The 20,609-nt window shown below is 39.9% G+C and overlaps 1 protein-coding gene across 5 annotated transcripts in view; it reads left to right on the forward strand.

The window, feature by feature from the left end:
* The window catches only part of CPNE4 (copine 4), a 592,776-nt gene that overhangs the window by 459,101 nt on the left and 113,066 nt on the right, over positions 1 to 20,609 (forward strand). For all 5 annotated transcript variants that reach the window (XM_078071749.1, XM_078071750.1, XM_078071756.1 and 2 more), the window contains 3 exons: positions 1,731 to 1,805; positions 16,771 to 16,854; positions 19,895 to 19,984. In XM_078071749.1, coding sequence (XP_077927875.1) covers positions 1,731 to 1,805; positions 16,771 to 16,854; positions 19,895 to 19,984 — 249 coding nt within the window. The remainder of the gene's footprint in view (positions 1 to 1,730; positions 1,806 to 16,770; positions 16,855 to 19,894; positions 19,985 to 20,609) is intronic.

Raw genomic sequence — 20,609 nt, forward strand, 5'->3', positions numbered from 1 at the left:
TTCTCCAAAGAAGACATACAGATGGCCAACAGACACATGAAAAGATGTTCAGTGTCACTCATCATCAGGGAAATACAAATCAAAACTACAATGAGATGTCACCTCACCTGTCAGAATGGCTAACATCAAAAACACATGAAACAACCAGTGTTGGTGAAGATGTGGAGAAAAAGGAACTCTCTTGCACTGTTGTTGCGAATGCAAACTGGTGCAGCCACTGTGGAAAACAGAATGGCGGTTCCTCAAAAAGTTAAAGATAGAACTACTCTATGATCCAGTAATTGCACTATTGGGTATTTACCCAAAGAATACAGAAACACTAATTTGAAGGGATACATGAACCCCTATGTTTATTGCAGTGTTATTTACAATAGTGAAATTATGGAAACAGCCCAAGGGTCCATGGATAAATGAATGGATAAAGAAGATGTGATACACACACACACACACACACACACACACACACACACACACACACATGCCTGGAATATTATTCAGCCATAAAAAACAATGAAATCTTGCCATTGGCAATGACATGGATGGAGCTACAGAGTATTACGCTAAGTGAAATAAGCCAGTCAGAGAAAGACAAATACCATATGATCTCACTCATATGTGGAATTTAAGAAACAAAACAAACAAAGGAAAAGATTTTTAAAAAGGAGAGACAAACCAAGCATAGACTCTTAACTATAGAGAAAAAACTGATGATTACCAGAGGGGAGGTGGGGGTGGGGCTGAAATAGGGGATGGGGATTAAAGAATACAGTTACCATGATGAGCACTGAGTAATGTAGAGAATTGTTGTATTACTATATTGTACACCTGAAACTATTATAATACTGTATGTTAACTAACTGGAATTTTTAAAAATTAATAAAAAAGTAAATACATGTGGCTAGCAGCTACTGTATTGGATAGTGCAGATTACAATACATTTCTGTCATCACATAATGTTCCAATGGGCAATACTGGAAGTATTTCTAAATAAAACCTTAAAATTTCAAGTAAAACTCCAGTACTTGAAACTTTGGCATCTCGTTTTAGAGCCTGTGAGAAAGGTAGAGAAAGTGGTCTCATCATTGTGTAGACAAGAGAAAAAAAAGGTAGAAAAATGTACCAGGAAAATCTGAATTGCTAGGGGGGTAAATTGCCAGGCAGCAAACCTCCTGAGGTCCTTTGAACATTCCTTTTTAACTTGAAAGTGACCGATTCGTTTTTTAAAAAAATGTTAAAGTCATTTTTAAGTGAAAAATGCAAAAAGATTCCCTGTGGTGTAAGTTATGACCACTCTCACAAGCACTTACCTGAGTTTGTTGCTTGAATATTTTAAATGATGCATTCATATCAAGCTTTTTCTTTTTTTACTTCCATGTTCAATCCATACAAACGGTTCAAAGAATCTTTGAAGACCCCATTGGTGCTCTATAAAGCCGTGGATCCAAGGGCTCACTCCCAAAGTGCACAAACCCAGAGAAGCTTTGGGATGGTGAATCCAGGTTTGAGGTTTGCCTTTGGCCTTTGTTCTTTCCCAGAAGAACAATACCTCATCTTGCCACCTTTACTGTAAGACTGGAGATTTTGCTTCTCCACACATCCCAGAAAAATTTAATCTCCTTCTTCATTTTAAATATTTAAATACTTCTTTTAATCTTGGGTCCTTGGATCAGAACAGTGGCTTCAAAAGCTTCTGGAAAACACTTGAAAATATTTGAAAATTTTTTCTTTAGGTGATTGCAGAAGAATTATCTGGCAATGATGACTACGTTGAACTTGCATTCAATGCACGGAAATTGGATGACAAGGTAAAGTGTTTGGCATTAACCTTACTGAAGGAAGTAATAAAGCTAGCACACAAAGTTTAATCAGATTTCCCCCTGCAGCTGTTTTTTCCCTTTCAATCCACATTATTAAACAGATCAAAGATTTCAGAGAGGTCTGCAAAGTAAGACTTTCCCCAAATTGAGAAGCAGTTGATGAGAAGGGGGAGGGACTATAATTAAAAAAAGACAGTTTTGTTACACCAAGGCTTCATTTATTCCCAAATGCCCAAGTCAATATGGTTTAACCCCATTGCTAGGGACATTTCATAAGAAAACAAATGACATGAAAGGGAGAAGTGACATTTATGAAGCACCTATATTTTCCAAGCACAGGGTTAAGAGCTTTTCATGCGTTATCACATTTAATCATTCTTACAATTCCCACCTAGCAGGCATTATTAACTTTGTTTTGCAGATGAGGAAATAGATTCAAAGATAAAGTAACTTGTCTAAGGTCACTCCACGTGTTAGTCCAGATAATCCCAGAAACAGGATTAAATATGCAAGAATTTTATTAGGAACATAGGGTGGAAATCTGCAGACCGCAATGCAAATCTGACCATGAGTAAAGGAGAGAGGGAGAAAGGGGTGGGCAGCAGTGTCCTGGAATGCCATTCATCTAAGGAAGGTCAAGCAAGGCCACCAGGGAGTCCTAAGGGCCAATATTGGCCAGCAGGAAAGTTTCATGTCCCCCATGCCTGCCTTAATATCCCCTACACATGCAGACACTGGGAGCCTGGCCTCAGTGCAAGTATGTAAAATAAGGGATGTATTTCAGGGCACAGCAGCTGGGGATCTTGGTCAGTTACACTCCCTGTAGTGGGAGGTCTATAAGGCGGTTTTCTTGGCTACCATATCCTGCTAGTAAATGGTTAAAACGGAAGACTCATTTCTATGTCAGTTCCAGGGGAATCTGGCTCCCAGCTGTATTCTTTCTATTATATCTGACAACTTCCACCCAATCACAGGCCATGTTAGTCTTATATATACAGAAAAAGCTCCTCAGTCTCCACCCCTTAAAAAAGGGGGGGAGTGTCCTTTCCAACCTCACCATATATTTCTGATTTCCCTCCAACCATATCCTTAAGTCAAAAACACATCACATTAATAAGTGTATTCACAAAGGACTCTATTTTCCTAGAGCACAACTAGAGAACAGGGGATTTTGGGAGGTGGTACCACATTTTCAAGCAATTGGCCTTCAGCATTAGGCTGAAAAAGATAAAGCGATGTATCAGGCAGTTCCCTAAAGTCTTAGGCAGCCGTTTATAGCCTGGTATATCTCATTCCCTTTCACCTATGAACAGTACTCAGACCATTTATGCGTTCATTAATTCATTCTTTTATTTGTTCATTCATTCTTCATTCATCGTTCATTCACTGAACCTTTGTGGCATGCTTGTTATGCATCAGGTGGTGGGGTAAAGACATATTTTAAACCATTCTCACAGCTACAACCTGTAATTCACTGCCTAACTAAGTGAAACATAAATTTAAACTACAAATGATATAAATAATGTTATAGCCGTGATGGGATGTGATAAGTGATGTATAACCACTATCTGGAGAAGGTAAATTCATTCTGCCTGGGGACATCAGGAAAGACTTTATCCTTATGAATAAATTATATTTGGATTTTTTTAGTATCCTGAGGAGATTGTGTGAAACTTTCATGAACTGCTACCTTTTGCCATTAGCATGAGCTAGGTGCTGGGAACTGCGGTGTGCACTGATGTCAGTTGGATGGAAGCTTTTAACCCTCACTTCCTGATGGCTGTTATGTTCTTTCTCTCCCATCATCTCCCCAAGTTTTGGAATAAGTCACCAAACTGCTTTGTAGTCTCTTTCCTGGTGCCATTATAAGCCATTGGGTCAGTGTGTAGCAGTTTTAAGCTGCTCAGTTAATGGCTTGTAATGGCTTCTTTCTACTTAATAGTCTCTTAAGCTCTTCTAATCTGCCCTCTAACTGACTTCTGTTACAGTGCAAGAGGACTTGGGGGTTTGTTAGAGGGCCCATTAGCTCTGACGTGTTTGAACAGTTTCCCTTCATTCCAGTGAGCACTTGCTCACAAAGCTGAAAAACCCTCATGCAGCACTTAATATGGCTCTAGGCGACCATTCTCACCTTTGTCTGGGTTGATTATCCAAGGCCCTGGTCACTGCTGAGCCTCACTGCCCCAAAGCTGTAGACTCCAGGTCATTCATACTGTGGGTATCTTGCCCAGTCTCCTTAGTAACCCAGAGAGGAGCAGGTCCTGTTCAGCACAAAGCAGAGGCCATTGTTCCTCTTTGGACTGAAAGATAAATGGTCTCAGGTGGAAAAAGGGAAAAGTAGCATTAAGGAGCAAGATGATACCATGAAGATCACCTCAAACAACCTCTTCAGGAAACCAAGGCTCAGCAAAGTCTGATGACTTACTCAGATACTACTACTGCTGATAATACTGGTTAATAGGTAATACTGGTTATCTATTGCTGCATAGGAAACCATCTCAACGCCTAGTGACTTAACTATTCTATTACATGTCATGGTTTTGAGGGTCAGAAATTGAGGCAAGATTCAATGGGGCAATTCTGCTTCTTATGATGTTGACAGAAGTCACTCAGTGATACTCAGCTGGGGGAGGAGCTTGTTTCGAGAGTTGAGTCTAGCTTTGCTCACGTGCCTGGCACATGGGATGGCTGAAAGGCTGGGCTCAGCTTGGTTGGTCAACCAGAGTGCCTGCATAATGGTCTTGGGTTAGTCACATTTCCCACACAGTGGCTGGCTTTTCCCAGAGAAAGCATCCCAAAAGAACAGAGAAGCTGTGTGGCCTGTTCTGACCTAGCCTTGGAAGTCATGGAGCATCAATTCTGCTGCATTGTGTTAGTTACATGTAAGTCATAAAGCCAGCTCAGAGTCAAGGAGAGGGGAGTTAGACTCCACACCTTGATGGGGGAGTGGCAAAGTCATATTATAGAAAAGCATGTGGACAATGGACATGGTGGTTGTGGACCCCCACAGTTTTTTTGTGATCAGAATCAGAATAAGATAGTACAATTATTTCATGTCACAGCTGGAAAAATAGTTCTGAGTTTATTAAGGAGGACCTCTTTCTAGCTTTTAGCATTCAATGATATTATAGCTACCTATGTGTTAGCAGTTGGACTTATATCTATTAATTAAGAAAATATATCATGACTAAAAGTGACTGAGATAAAGGTCTTAATTTTCTAAATTTTGTTAATTAGTATCATGAGACTAATTTAGATATACATTTGAAAACTTTCAGTATGAATATGTGGGGAAAATACGTTATATCCAATTCAGACAATGGTTATAGGACATCAGGATCCCCAGTCCCCTTGTTATCATTCTGGTAACCTTTAGATATCCAAATATGTCAGGTATAAAACCCCTGGTCTAATGCCGTTGCCTTCTTTTACAGATGAGAACATTGAGGTTCAGAGATGTGAAATGACTTACCCAAGGCCACACATAAACACACACATACACACACACACAATCAGTGACAGAATGGGACTTAATTGGGTTGCCTAACTAAAATGTAAATTTTTCTTCAGGGCAAAGAGTTAATGAATACATATTGAATTGGGCTCCAGATGTGGAGGCCTTGGTAATGTTCCCATGTATTTCAGGGAAATAGGAAGCCAGGGAGGAAGGAGGTGAGCAGTCCAGCAGTCCTTCAAGTGTTGTCCAAGGTCCCAAGACCCTTTCAGGGGACTACATGAGGTCAAAACTGTTTTCATAATAATACTAAGATATTATTTTCTTAATTCACTCTCATTCTCTCACATGTGTACAATGGTTTTCTGGAAGTGGCATGATGCCTAATATCACAACAGATTAAATGCAGAAACAGATACGAGAATCCTGCTGCCTCCTATTAAGCCATTAAGTTATTAAACTGATTTTCAAAAATGTAAAGGAATGTCATTTTTCTGGCTATTTTTTACAGTTGTCTTCCATTAAAATGCTATTTTTGTTATGATGTACTGGGTTTGTTTTTATATTTTTAAAATGATATAACAAATGAATGTTTTTTAAATTTCATTTTCATTTATATTGGGTAAATATTGATAGATAAAATCTACATAAACAAAAGCTCCTTGGGCCCCTCAATAATGTTTAAGAGTGTAAAGGAGTTTTAAGACCAAAGAGTTTGAGAACTGCTGTTGTGGGTATACCAGGTGGTACTAAGTACCTTGCAAACCACAGTGAGAGAGAAATACCCCTTTTCTTTTGATAGAAATAGTCATTTTTAACTTGCCTTTCCAATGTTGTCACCAGACCAGCAGCCATCTGCCTAAGATTGGAAATCCAGAGTCCTTGAAATCTGAGACGTAGTCTTCGATGGCAGGTACAAATAAAATAGATTAGGTTTGCAAGAAATAACTTATTTATCTAATGTTAATGCAATTCACTTAATGGAGAGGTGGACTTTCTGATTTCTAAAGCACATTTATTACATTAGCAGCTAGTTGGCAATTAATCTAATAAGTAAGTAGAGATATGAATGTTATCATTTAGAACATTCAAGCTAACAAAGAGTATTCTGTCTCCTCTCTTTCCTGAGGAAGTATTCATGTTGGTATGCTGGAACTGATTTTCACACTGACGGTCACCACATCTGTAGCAGTATCATTATAAAGTACAATTTTAGTGTTCCCACAATTCTAGATTGATGGGGTGCTGAATAAACAAACAAATATGTCTCTAAAGCAGAGGTCAGGGGCGCCTGGGTGGCTCAGTCGTTAAGCGTCTGCCTTCGGCTCCGGTCATGATCTCAGGGTCCTGGGATCGAGTCCCGCGTCAGGCTCCCTGCTCAGCAGCGGAGTCTGCTTCTCCCCCTCCCCCTGCTCATGCTATCTCTCTCGCTCATGCTCTTTCTTTCAAATAAATAAATAAAAATCTTTAAAAAATAAAATAAAATAAAAAATAAAGCAGAGGTCAGCAAACCTTTACTATAAAGGACCAGATGGTAAATATTTAAGGCTTTGCAGACCATATAGTCTCTGTCCCGGCTACTCTGCTCTGCCTCTGGAACATGAAAACAACCATAGGCAATACGTAAATGAATGAGTGTGGCAGTGTTCCAATAAAACTTTATTCACAAAAACTAGCAGTGAGCAGGATTTAGGCCACACACCATAGTTTGCCAACCCCTGTTCCAAAGCAACATTGAATCTCTACCTGCTGGGCTGTGATTTTATTATGTTCAAGTATACCTGCCTAAAAACTAATCTAACCTGGGCTGATGATAGCAAGTTATAATTAATGAGCATCTACAGTGTACAAGGTGTCAGCTCCTTGGGCCCCTCAATAATGATAACCTGCATTATCCCCAAAACTCAAAACCATACTCCCAAAGGTGGAAATTATTATTTGCATTTTACAGATGAAGCATAGTAAGGTTAAATAAACAGTTTGCCCAAAGTCACAAGGGTAGGAAGCTATAGAGTTTGGGCATGAACCCAAATCTTTCACATAATCTTTTCTTATTCCAATATTCCATTTTCAAGATCACTGTTATAGAAATGCACTGCTTCCTTTTCTATTCCAAACCTCAGCTGATTGCTTATTGCCCTCTTGCATGACTAAATTTCTTTCATATTGGACTAAAAGGGCAGAGTGATATGGCCTCCAGGTTATTAAAAAGTTCACCATAGCAAAACTTCAGTAAAATGCCTGTATCATTAACCTTGCTTGCACTGAGGGGCCAAGGGCCATCTTAATGCTGAGAGTCCAGCAAAAACAGCCAAAAATTCCAGATTGTGTCACATAACCATACAGTTAGACCAGAGTTGTTTTTAAGCTACAAATTTCTTAGTGTACATTTAAGATATTTTTGAGCTGCTTATGAATTGTTTTATTTCCAAGAATCAGATGCCTTCTTAGTAGTAATCATCCCTGATAGTTATGTAGTGCTTTACAAAGTGTCTTCATACACTTATATTGATAAGGATCATGGCAGCAACACTTTTTGAGTGCTTATCATTGCCAGGTGCTAGACTCCACATACTGTATGGATCACCTCCTTTAACTCTTCCACAGTGCCAAGAGGCAAAAGGTGACATTCACTCCAATGACTGACCAGAAAACTGAGACCTGAGGAAATTAAATATCTTGCCCCAGATCATGTAGACTGCATACAGTGGAATCAGGATTTGAAAGCAGTTCTAAAGGCAGTGTGCCCATATTAGATTTTCAGTTACTTGAGGGCAGAGATCGCATCTGATCCTACCTTCCTTGATTTTCCTGACAACATCTCTGTCCTAACCCTAAATAGTATTTTAAAAGGATATAAAATAAAATAGAAAGAGCATTGCAATATACTACCAGGAGGAAAAAAAAGATATTAAAGTGTATGTAAAGTATGATTACAAATATATTTTTAAAAGAAAGAAAAGAAAATTATGTCTAGATTCTAGAAAAATATTTACCAGAATGTTATTGATAGTTGTGGAATTATGGATAAGAGTATGGGCTGGGTCTTTTTTCCTTCTTTTTTTTCTGTATTTTCTATTTTTAAGAAAAAATAACAAAAGTTTAAAATTATCAATGAAAGGAAAAAGAAAAATAACTGATAGAGTTCGTCCAGTGTGGTCAGCAATTTTAAGTGCAGTTCACCAACACATTCCCTGAGGGAGCAACAATCTATTTAATGAAACAAAGCCTGAAGCTCCTAGAGAGGAGTCCAAAGGCATCTAGGAATAAGCTCATGCGGCTCGCATCCATGTATCAAAGGGAGGTAAGGGGGAGGTTCCAATTTTTTAAGGTGAGTGTTGAAGCAGAAATAAGGGAGGTGGGGTGTGAATGTCTTGAGTTAATGTGTAGAGGTAGGAATCAGCTAGCAGTGTGTCTGGAAAGGAAAAGGGCCATTTTGGTAGACAGACAAGGTTGCAGGACAGGCTTAGTGACAAAAGCAGCCACTGTGGGCTCTTGACAAGATGAAGGCTGTGGTAATTTGGTACCTTCAAAAATAGAGCGGAAGTGTATATTCTGGACTCCGGGTGTTGTGGCACATGGTGTTTAGCTCTGGGTTAGGGTGGGAGGACCACAAAGGGGAAGACAGATATATCTACCTCCCATCTTTTTTCTTTCTAAGGTGCCCTACTAAGTTTCTAGGCTGATATTCTTTTTTTATATAATATTTTATTTTTAAGTAATCTTTACACCCAAGGTCGGGCTCAAACTTACAACTCCAAGATCAAGAGTCACATGCTCTGCTGACTGAGCCAGTCAGACACCTCAGGCTGATATTCTTTTTTTTTTTTTTTTTAAGATTTTATTTATTTATTTAACACAGAGAGAGACACAGTGAGAGAGGGAACACAAGCAGGGGGAGTGGGAGAGGGAGAAGCAGGGGGAGTGGGAGAGGGAGAAGCAGGCTTCCCGCCGAGCAGGGAGCCCAATGCGGGGCTCGATCCCAGGACCCTGGGATCATGACCTGAGCCGAAGGCAAATGCTTAACAACTGAGCCATCCAGGAGCCCCAGATATTCTTTACTATATAGAGCCAGTCGTATTATTTTCCAACTCAAAATCCATCATTGGTTGCCAGCTGCTTCCCAAGGCAGGTACAAAGCCTTTGGATAAGCATTTAACGCCCTTGACATCATGGAGCTGACTTGCCAGGGTTGTCTCAAAACCCTCCCCTACACATCCTTAGGCTGCAGTGGAATTAACCTGCCTAGTGTGCCCCTCTGTTTACTCTTTCACACTTCATGCAGTCTGTTTCCTCCCTAGAAATATCCTCCTTACAACCATATTTTCCAGTGCAAATCCATCAACTCCCTGTCTTGTCTGTTGTACATTCATTCATTCATTCATTCATTATTAGCCTTGGGTTATATTTATTTATGTACTTGTCTTACCACCAAACCAGATGGTACTTCGGAGGACTGAGACCAAGTTTTATCCTTCCTTGAATATTAACATCAAGCACAAGACTCTATGATCAGTATATTTCCTGAGAATATTTTGTTGAGCTGAAGACTAGGATGGCTATGGGCTTCATTTTGCTTTGCTGCAGGCTAGAATTCTGGGGGAAAAAAATCACCTGATGAAATACCTAATAAGAGTGTGGTAACTAAAGCTGCTGCTCAGATAGCCTCCTATTCTATACCAGGTATTCATGTCATTCATTCATGTATATGTGTATTCATTTATACATTCAGTAAACACTATGTACCACTAAAGCCTAGACATTATGGAAGTTGAGGAAATGGTAGAGATATAAAAGAAAATCAGACATAGTTCCTCCTTCTGAAAGTTTATAATCCAGTGGAGTAAAAAATAAGTTTAAAGGAAGGATATGGATATGATTACTTCCAGTAATGAAGTACCTGCTTGTTTTACATTATTCTCCCACTGAAAGTGGCTAGAAACACTGGATAAGGAGCAAGAGACATCTGTTTGGGGATCCGAAAGCAGCCAAGTTTTGAGGGGCCAAAAATGGAGAGGAGAGAAATCCACTGCAGTGATTCAGACATTCTATCCAGATTTTCCACTCAAGTCAATTCCTCAAGCCTGATTCATAAAACACCATGGGTAGAGAGGCTAAGAAACCTAGCAGAAAACAGTTCCAAGAAATAAAGAAACTGAGAAGAGGTCTTTGTTGTCTCATGGGCCTAAAGAAGCAAGACTGAAGTTCAGGGATACTGAGAGCTAGGGTTCAGGATTCAGAGATGCTTCAGAAAAACAGTCTGAGTGTCTTTTCCTCCCAAGATTATCACTAATTAGCAAATAGCAGCATAAAGAGAAACTGAACAAAAAGCCAGAGGCAAGAGATTATGGAGATAAATAGAGCCTTTGAAAGTCTCACAAAAATTAACATTGAGGGCATGTCAAGGAACAACAGCCCTTATAAACACAAATCCTTTCAGTTAGAGCCCTTTATTTATTTTTTATTTTTTTATTATGTTATGTTAATCACCATACATTACATCATTAGTTTTCGATGTAGTATTCCATGATTCATTGTTTGCATATATCACCCAGTGCTCCATTCAGTACGTGCCCTCTTTAATACCCATCACCAGGCTAACCCATCCCCTCACCCACCTCCCCTCTAGAACCCTCAGTTTGTTTCTCAGAGTCCACAGTCTCTCATGGTTCGTCTCCCCCTCAGATTCTCCCCCTTCATTTTTCCCTTCCTGCTATCTTCTTCTTCTTCTTCTTTTTTTTTTTTTTTAACATATAATGTATTATTTGTTTCAGAGGTACAGGTCTGTGATTCAACAGTCTTACGCAATTCACAGCACTCACCATAGCACATACCTTCCCCAATGTCTATCACCCAGCCACCCCATCCCTCCCACCCCCCCCCCCACTCCAGCAACCCTCAGTTTGTTTCCTGAGATTAAGAATTCCTCATATCAGTGAGGTCATATGATACATGTCTTTCTCTGATTGACTTATTTCCCTCAGCATAATACCCTCCAGTTCCATCCACGTCATTGCAAATGGCAATATTTCATTCCTTTTGATGGCTGCATAATATTCCATTGTATATATATACCACTTCTTCTTTATCCATTCATCTGTCGATGGACATCTGGGCTCTTTCCACAGTTTGGCTATTGTGGACATTGCTGCTATAAACATCGGGGTGCACGTACCCCTTAGGATCCCTACATTTGTATCTTTGGAATAAATACCCAGGAGTGCAATTGCTGGATCGTATGGTAGCTCTATTTTCAACTTTTTGAGGAACCTCCATACTGTTTTCCAGAGTGGCTGCACCAGCTTGCATTCCCACCAACAGTGTAGGAGGGTTCCCCTTTCTCTGCATCCCCGCCAACATCTGTCGTTTCCTGACTTGTTAATTTTAGCCATTCTGACTGCTGTGAGGTGGTATCTCATTGAGGTTTTGATTTGGATTTCCCTGATGCCGAGCGATGTTGAGCACTTTTTCATGAGGTCAAAGACGTTGCTGCCTGTATTTTCCTTTAGGATTTTGATGGACTCCTGTCTCATATTTAGGTCCTTCAACCATTTTGAGTCTATTTTTGTGTGTGGTGTTAAGGAAATGGTCCAGTTTCGTTCTTCTGCATGTGGCTGTCCAATTTTCCCAACACCATTTGTTGAAGAGACTGTCTTTTTTCCATTGGATATTCTTTCCTGCTTTGTCGAAGATTAGTTGACCACAGAGTTGAGGGTCCATTTCTGGGCTCTCTATTCTGTTCCATTGATCTATGTGTCTGTTTTTGTGCCAGTACCATACTGTCTTGATGATGACAACTTTGTAATAGAGCTTGAAGTCTGGAATTGTGATGCCACCAGCTTTGCTTTTCTTTTTCAACATTCCTCTGGCTATTTGGGGTCTTTTCTGGTTCCTTATGAATTTTAGGATGATTTGTTCCATTTCTTTGAAAAAAGTTGATGGTATTTTGATGGGGATTGCATTGAATGTGTAGACTGCTCTAGGTAGCATTGACATCTTCACAATATTTGTTCTTCCAATCCATGAGCATGGAACGTTTGTCCATTTCTTTGTGTCTTCCTCAATTTCTTTCATGAGTATTTTATAGTTTTCTGAGTACAGATTCTTTGCCTCTTTGGTTAGATTTATTCCTAGGTATCTTATTTTTTGGGTGCAATTGTAAATGGGATCGATTCCTTAATTTCTCTTTCTTCTGTCTTGTTGGTGTATAGGAATGCCACCAATTTCTGTGCATTGATTTTATGTCCTGCCACTTTACTGAATTCCTGTAGGAGTTCTAGCAGTTTTGGGGTGGAGTCTTTTGGGTTTTCCACGTAAAGTATCATATCATCTGCAAAGAGTGAGAGTTTGACTTCTTCTTTGCCAATTTGGATGCCTTTGATTTCTTTTTGTTGTCTGATTGCTGTGGCTAGGACTTCCAATACTATGTTGAATAGCAGTGGTGATAGTGGACATCCTTGCCGCGTTCCTGACCTTAGGGGGAAAGCTCTCAGTTTTTCCCCATTGAGAATGATATTCGCTGTAGGTTTTTCATAGATGGCTTTTATGATATTGAGGTATGTACCCTCTATCCCTATACTCTGAAGAGTTTTGATCAAGAAAGGATGCTGTACTTTGTCAAATGCTTTTTCTGCATCTATTGAGAGGATCATATGGTTCTTGTTCTTTCTTTTACTAATGTATTGTATCACATTGATTTGTGGATGTTGAACCAACCTTGCAGCCCAGCAATAAATCCCACTTTGTCGTGGTGAATAATCCTTTTAATGTACTGTTGGGTCCTATTAGCTAGTATTTTGGTGAGAATTTTTGCATCCATGTTCATCAAGGATATTGGGTCTGTAATTCTCCTTTTTGGTGGGGTCTTTGTCTGGTTTGGGGATCAAGGTAATGGTGGCCTCATAAATCAAGTTTGGAAGTTTTCCTTCCATTTCTATTTTTTGGAACAGTTTCAGAAGAATAGGTATTAATTCTTCTTGAAATGTTTGGTAGAATTCCCCTGGGAAGCCATCTGGCCCTGGGCTTTTGTTTATTGGGAGATTTTTGATGACTGCTTCAATTTCCTTAGTGGTTATAGGTCTGTTCAGGTTTTCTGTTTCTTCCTGGTTCAGTTTTGGTAGTTAATACATCTCTAGGAATGCATCCATTTCTTCCAGATTATCTAATTTGCTGGCATATAGTTGCTCATAATATGTTCTTATAGTTGTTTGTATTTCTTTGGTGTTGATTGTGATCTCTCCTCTTTCATTCATGATTTTATTTATTTGGGTCATTTCTCTTTTCATTTTGATAAGTCTGGCCAGGGGTTTATCAATCTTGTTAATTCTTTCAAAGAACCAGCTCCTAGTTTCGTTGATCTGTTCTACTGTTCTTTTGGTTTCTATTTCATTGATTTCTGCTCTGATCCTTCTTATTTCTCTTTCTCCTGCTGGGTTTAGGCTTTATTTGCTGTTCTTTCTCCAGCTCCTTTAGGGGTAGGGTTAGGTTGTGTATTTGAGACCTTTCTTGTTTCTTGAGAAAGGTTTGTATTGCTATATACTTTCCTCTTAGGACTGCCTTTGCTGCATCCCAAAGATTTTGAACAGTTGTGTTTTCATTTTCATTTGTTTCCATGAATTTTTTTAATTCTTCTTTAATTTCCTGGTTGACCCATTCATTCTTCAGTAGGATGCTCTATAGCCTCCATGTATTTGAGTTCTTTCCAACTTTCCTCTTGTGATTGAGTTCTAGTTTCAAAGCATTGTGGTCTGAAAATATGCAGGGAATGATCCCAATCTTTTGGTACTGGTTGAGACCTGATTTGTGATCTAGGATGTGATCTATCTTACTAATGTCCATATTGATTAGGTCCCTGGCAGTTGGTACTGCCTCTTATTCTTTTTTTTTTTTTAGGTGATTTTTTCCATCTTGTCATTTTGTCCAGAGGAGAATAGATGAATGAGAGAACAAAATGCTAACAGGATAACAACAACCCCAGAAAAATATATACTAAACAAATCAGAAGAGACCTGAAACCAGGGGAAAAGAAAGGGAAAGAAAGAAAAAAAGAGAAAAACAAACAAACAAACAAACAAAAAGACAGTATGATCAAATATGATCAGGCTGGTGCATAGATCAGTGCCACACACTAGATTTTGGGTGTATTTTGGTCTCTTAGAAGAAAATGCCTCCCAAAATTTTAAAGAAAGAAAAACTTATGTATGTACAAAAATAAGGGTAAATACAATGAAGGGATGGAATATGACTGTAAAGATGAAAATTATAAAAGATTTTATAAAAGGAATTGATAAGATTAGAAGTTGGTTGAAAAAAGAAAGAAAAGGATTTAAAAAAGAAAAGGGAGAGAATGTGATCAGGCAGGAGACTAGAACAAAGCCATACACTAGAGATTTAGGGTATATTTTGATCTGTTAGAAGAAACTGTATCCAAAAAAATTTTTTTTTTTTTTAAGATTTTATTTATTTATTTGACAGAGAGAGACAGAGTGAGAGAGGGAACACAAGCAGGGGGAGGGGAGAGGGAGAAGCAGGCTTCCCACAGAGCAGGGAGCCCGATGCGGAGCTCGATCCCAGGACACTGGGATCATGACCTGAGCCGAAGGCAGACGCTTAACGACTGAGCCACCCAGGCGCCCCTGTATCCCAAAATTTTAAAGAGAGAACAACTTACATATATGTACCAAAAATAAGGTTAACTACTATGAAGGGATAGAATATGACTCTAAAAATGAAAAATAAAAAAGATTTTTTAAAAAAGGGATTGATAAGATGTTGGTTGAAAAAGGGAAAAAGAAAAATTCAAAAAAAAAAAAGAAAAAGAAAGTTAAAAAAAATTAACTTTGAAAGACTAAAGAATCATGGTAAAAAAAAAAAAAAAAAAAAAAAAAGCCGTGGATTCTATGTGCAGTATTCCCCTAGCACTGGAGTTCTGCCGTTCTCATTGATCGGTAAACTTGGTCTTGGCTGGCGGTTCTTGCTGATCTTCTGGGGGGGGAGCCTGTTGCCGTGGTTCCCAAATGTCTTTCCCGGAGGCGGAATTGCCCCACCCTTGCCTGGTCTGGGCTAAGTAATCTGCTCGGCTTTGCTCTCGGGAGCTTTTGTTCCCTGCAAGCTTTCCGTACAGCTTTGGAGGATGAGAGTGAAAATGGCAGCCTCCCAATCTCTGCCCCGGAGGAGCCGAGAACTTGGGGCCCCACTCCTCACTGCGCCCCCAGAGAAAAGCAGTCAGTCACTCCCGTCTCCCTGGTCTCCGGCCGCACTCCGTGCTCACCCGGCCTGTGACCGCACGTTTCTATCTCTGGCACCCGACCCCGTGTGGAGTCTCCAAACCCAGCAGATCTCTGCGGTGCGCTCCCGCGCCGCTCCTCCCGGGGAGGAAGGGGAGTCTCCCCGGATCTGCCGCTTGTTGGGTCCCTGCTGGAGGAGCAGTGGCCTGACGGTGCCGCGGATCATGGTTTATGGCAACCCCAGGCTGAGAGCCCGCGCCTCGGCTCCGTCTCTGCAGCCGGCTTCCCCGCTCCGATACCTGGGAGCTCTGCCGCACTCAGGCACCCCAGGTCTTCCTGTGACCCCGAGGGTCCCGAGACCACACTGTCCTGCGAGGGTTCCACGCCCCGCTTAGCCACTGGAGCGACGTCCCTCAGTGGAGCAGACTTCTAAAAGTTCCGATTTTGTGCTCTGAGGCTGTATCACTTGCCAGAAGCGGCCGATGGAGGCCCCTCCACTGCTGTCTATCCTCCCGAATACCGCCTCGGATTCACTTCTCCACACATCCTACCTTCCAGAAAGTGGTTGCTTTTCTGTTCAGAGAGCTGTTGCTGTTCTTTTCTTCAGTCTCCTGTTGAGTTCATAGGTGTTCAGAATGGTTTGATCCCTATCCAGCTGAATTCCTGGGACCTGACGAAATTTAGGTCTCCTACACCTCCGCCATCTTGCTCCTCCCCTCCAGTTAGAGCCCTTTAAAGATAATATTCAAAGAATAAATGAATCAAAAATATATTGTGCCTATAAAGATTTTTGAAGAAACCAATCTCCAAATAGCTCAATGCTAATTGGATTCAGGTAAGTTCCCCCATTCTAACTGCTTACCAGAAGCTAAAGACTCATCTGAAGCCTTTATAGTCTTTCTTACAGTGTCTGGTATACCAAGAGGCAGAACCAAGAAACAGATAATAAAAACAGATCCATAGGTGATCCAGATACTATAGTCAGCAGACAGAGGCTTTAATGATAACTATAATTAATATGTTTAAGACAACAGATACATTGCTTTTCAAACATGATCATTGGAATTGATCTTTGAAGAATACTTTGGATTTTACTCAACCAAGAATGTACTTCTCCAAGGACTTGGAGTTCAGATGCAGTTCATTCTAGCCAAGGGTAGATCACAGAGATGAAGAACAAAGCAGGGAAGGGTCAAATCCAGTGGCATTTGATTCAAGGCAGGATCAAATATGTATAGGTGGGGAATAACTGATTTTTGTTTATCTATTTTAGGATTTCTTCAGTAAATCTGACCCATTTCTGGAAATTTTTCGTATGAATGATGATGCAACCCAGCAGCTTGTACACCGAACTGAGGTGAGAAGAGTCATCTTCAGCCTTGCCATCTCACCTGCTAAGATAATAAATTGACCTGTTTCAAGAAGCCCTTAACATTTCTTGATGTCTGTAGTCTGGAGTCTTCACTGTCTTTAAGAGGACTCTCTGCCTTTTGTAGCTTTTTTAATTCTCAGTTTAGATATATTACAAGACCCTCTCTCACCCAAATTTTCCATTGTTGACCTTCAATACATTCAGTCAGCAATTTATTAGTAATAAAAATATGAATATTAGCTAACATTTAATGAGAGTGATTAAGTGCCAGGCATTGTGCTAAGTGATTTATATGCATTATTTTATTTTCTTCTCACAACAATCCCTTGACATGATTATTATTACCCCCATTTTATAGTTGATTAACTGAACCTTTGGGAAGTCAAATGACTTTCCAAGTTCTCATAGTTAGCAAGGGGTAGAGCAGAGGTTTGAACCAAGTTTGTTTGGCCTGAGCTTCACTATAATTTGGGAAGCCATTCTGCCTCCCCAGTAAAAGTTCATACACTGGGCTGATGTCAGGCCTATCATATGAACACCTGCCCTGTCTCAGCTGCCACTTGGTCTAGCTCCATCTCCTTCTCGAGCCCCCTCCTCTTTCTCCCTGGGGCTCCAAACCTTATCCCTTATTAACCCCACCACCACCCAGTACCACACACCCATTCAACGACCAACCCCAATCTCCACTTTTTATTTTATTTTATTTACAAGCTAGTCCAAGAGAGTCTGTAGGGATGAGAAGTACATTGATAAGGGGGATGTGGGGTGATTGTGATGCATAACAGAGCTGAGAGAAGACTGTTGTATACGCACACACACACACACCACCAGTGGTGGAATAAATGAAGAAGAAACCCTCATGACTTTCATAGGATTATAGTGGGGGTGCCATGTTCCCACTACCTCACATTAGAAATCCATTTCCATTTTCCTAAAGTAATAGAGTTGCAAGTAGCATTAGGGGAACTTTTTGTGATATATTTAAGGTAGACAAGAATTAAATAGTCTTGAATGGGCAAAGTCTATGGATATGGTACATAGTTGGCATTTAATAAAATGTGCTTAATAAAAGAATGGATAATGAATGGAGTTGAGTATAGATAATATGTCTACTACATGTTATAGTACAATGTGATTATCTGGAATTTAACCCCTGGGGAGTAGATTGAGGTGCAATAGTTTCCCTGAGTGGCACCAAATTGCCACCATCAAGTAGAGTCCCTTTCATGGATACAGATTCCTTTGGTGGGACAGACTTCTTCCAGGAGAAGTAAATAAACTTTGGTGAGAATTAGAAGTGTTGTGTCCATTCATGCTTTTGCTCCGGTCAGTGAATGAGGGCTTTAATGTGCAGACAGAAAGGAGATGAGAGTTGTATTATTAGACTTCTCTCACAAGATCCCCCTCTCCTCTGCTCCTGACAGCAGTCCTTTTCTCATTATTGGTATTGGTAAATTCTCCTATTCCCAAGAATCTCTAGAACTCCTCCCATACCTCCTTCCTGAGGGGCTTCTGGAGTCTCACAAGAAATGTGATTGTAAAGTTTTCCAATGAGTCAGCAACATGACATCGATTTTTTTCCTCTTTCTTATTCAACAGATATGAAATAAATACTAAGAATACTGTTCTCTTAGGGGAAGTGCACACACACACACACACACACAAATTCTAATTTCATAGGAAATTTCTAGTTGAAATTCAGTTTTTCAAAACTGTTGCAATGAAATATCATCACTTCTTAGTGTTTTTATATAAAGGTGAGAACTTTAAATTAACCCAAACCCTTTTATCGAACTTTTCTTCTCACTATCACTTTGATCATCCCCAGGGTATCAGGGCACAAGACAAAGCCCCACAGGAGCATTATTTTTTGTACTTTAATGCAATCAAAGAAATTTAATAATTAGAGTCCATGATACAATCAATAATTCATAGTTATATTAAGGAATCCAGTATAAGAGAGAATCACTTATAAAATAATTATGTTATTTAGATAGAGAATTAATTTTTTTATAATGCTAAGACTTCTGCTAACTAAAAATTTCATAGGAAGAAAAATCGATATGACAGAATTCTATTTGACTTCAGTTGTACGTACCCTAGAGCAGTAGTTCTTGAATTTCATGCATCAGAATCATATAGGGGGCCCACCTCCAGAGTTTCTGTCAGTAGGTCTGGGTACAACCTACAAATCTGCACTTTTAACAAGTTCCTAAGTGATGCTGGTTCTCCTCCTGTTCTAAGGACCACACTTTGGGAACCCCTATCCTAAAGTACACAGTACAATCCTAGGCACAGAGCAAATACTCATATATTCTAAGCCCAGTTGACTTATTTGAATCATAGTGATGGCAGACTAAGACGACTTGTATGGATTCTTGGACAGGATTAATTAGTAAGCTGCTTCCAAAAGGATTTCACTGTTATAGACTTAGTTTGTGACACTGAAGATTTGAAGATCTGCCCTATTATGCCTTCCTAGGATAGCTGGTATAAGTATACTCCTGGGGTTTTTCTTTTAAAAGAAACTTCTCCTCTGACTTGCAATCTGCTCTGACTCGAGGTCATGAGTTACCAAAAACCATTCAATTCTTTAGCAGTAGAAATGACCTGCTAACAATCTCTACACCAACCAATGGTCTTTACTTACACTGCATAGGAATGACAGTCCTATAGAACTGGAGATCCTTTATCAGAGGCCAGAGGTAGGCCTGCCTCCTCAATCCTAGCTCCATTTGATATAGAGGGGTCATCCCCAGCATCTACATGCTGGAATATATTACTGTCATTATTTATGAGACAACAGCCAGGCCAGTGGCCACAGGAGTTCTGCCAATAATGACCCACTTAATGAGAACCCTTAAAAGATTTTCTACTCCATGTTTTCATTAAGACATCTATTCCAGGCAATTGTCCTTTTCATAACCACCACAATGCTTCTCTAACAGTTTTTATGTTGAAATGTGAAAATGTCAAGCATTTCTTCCCCAACCCACCACTCCTCTTCCTCTCTTTCTTTCCTCAGGTTGTTATGAATAACTTAAGCCCAGCCTGGAAATCATTCAAAGTATCAGTCAATTCTCTATGCAGTGGAGATCCAGACCGCCGGCTGAAGGTCAGAAATCTATTTCCGAGAAATGCAACTGTTTATGTATTTAACTCTCCTCTTTCTCCTCATGTGAATGTTGGCAAACCCAACATTTTCTGTACCACTTACGCAAATCTCTTAGCATCTTGATGGAAGATGCAGGGGCTATTTCCTCTGCAGGAGCCATTGAAGCTCATGAGATAGTCCAAGATAAATCCTGACTGTGTTATGTCAAGAGGCAAAATCCGTGGCTTCTCAGAGACAAACTGTGGCAATAAGTTCATGGTGCAATTGGGAGATATTAAAAATACAAACACTGTATCAGTTATCTGCTGTTGCATAACAGACAATCCAAAATTTAGTAGCTTAAGACAATAATCATTTATTTAGCTTATGACCCTATGCATCAGCAAATTGAGTTAATCTAGGAGGTTCTTCTCTTGGTCTTGCTTGGACTCTCATGTATTTGCAAGGTGACTCTGCTTCTGGGGCTTGACTAGCTATCATCTGGAATGCCTGGGTATTTGAGCCATTTATCTCTCGTCATCCAGAAGGCTAGCTTGGAGACTTACACACATAGTGACCTTAGAGTTCTGAAAGAGCAAGAACAGAAGCTGTAAACAAAGTCTCTTAAGGTCTAGTCACAGAACTC

This window comes from Halichoerus grypus, chromosome 1, assembly GCF_964656455.1.
Source record: "Halichoerus grypus chromosome 1, mHalGry1.hap1.1, whole genome shotgun sequence".
In the NCBI taxonomy this organism is placed as follows: Eukaryota; Metazoa; Chordata; class Mammalia; order Carnivora; family Phocidae; genus Halichoerus; species Halichoerus grypus.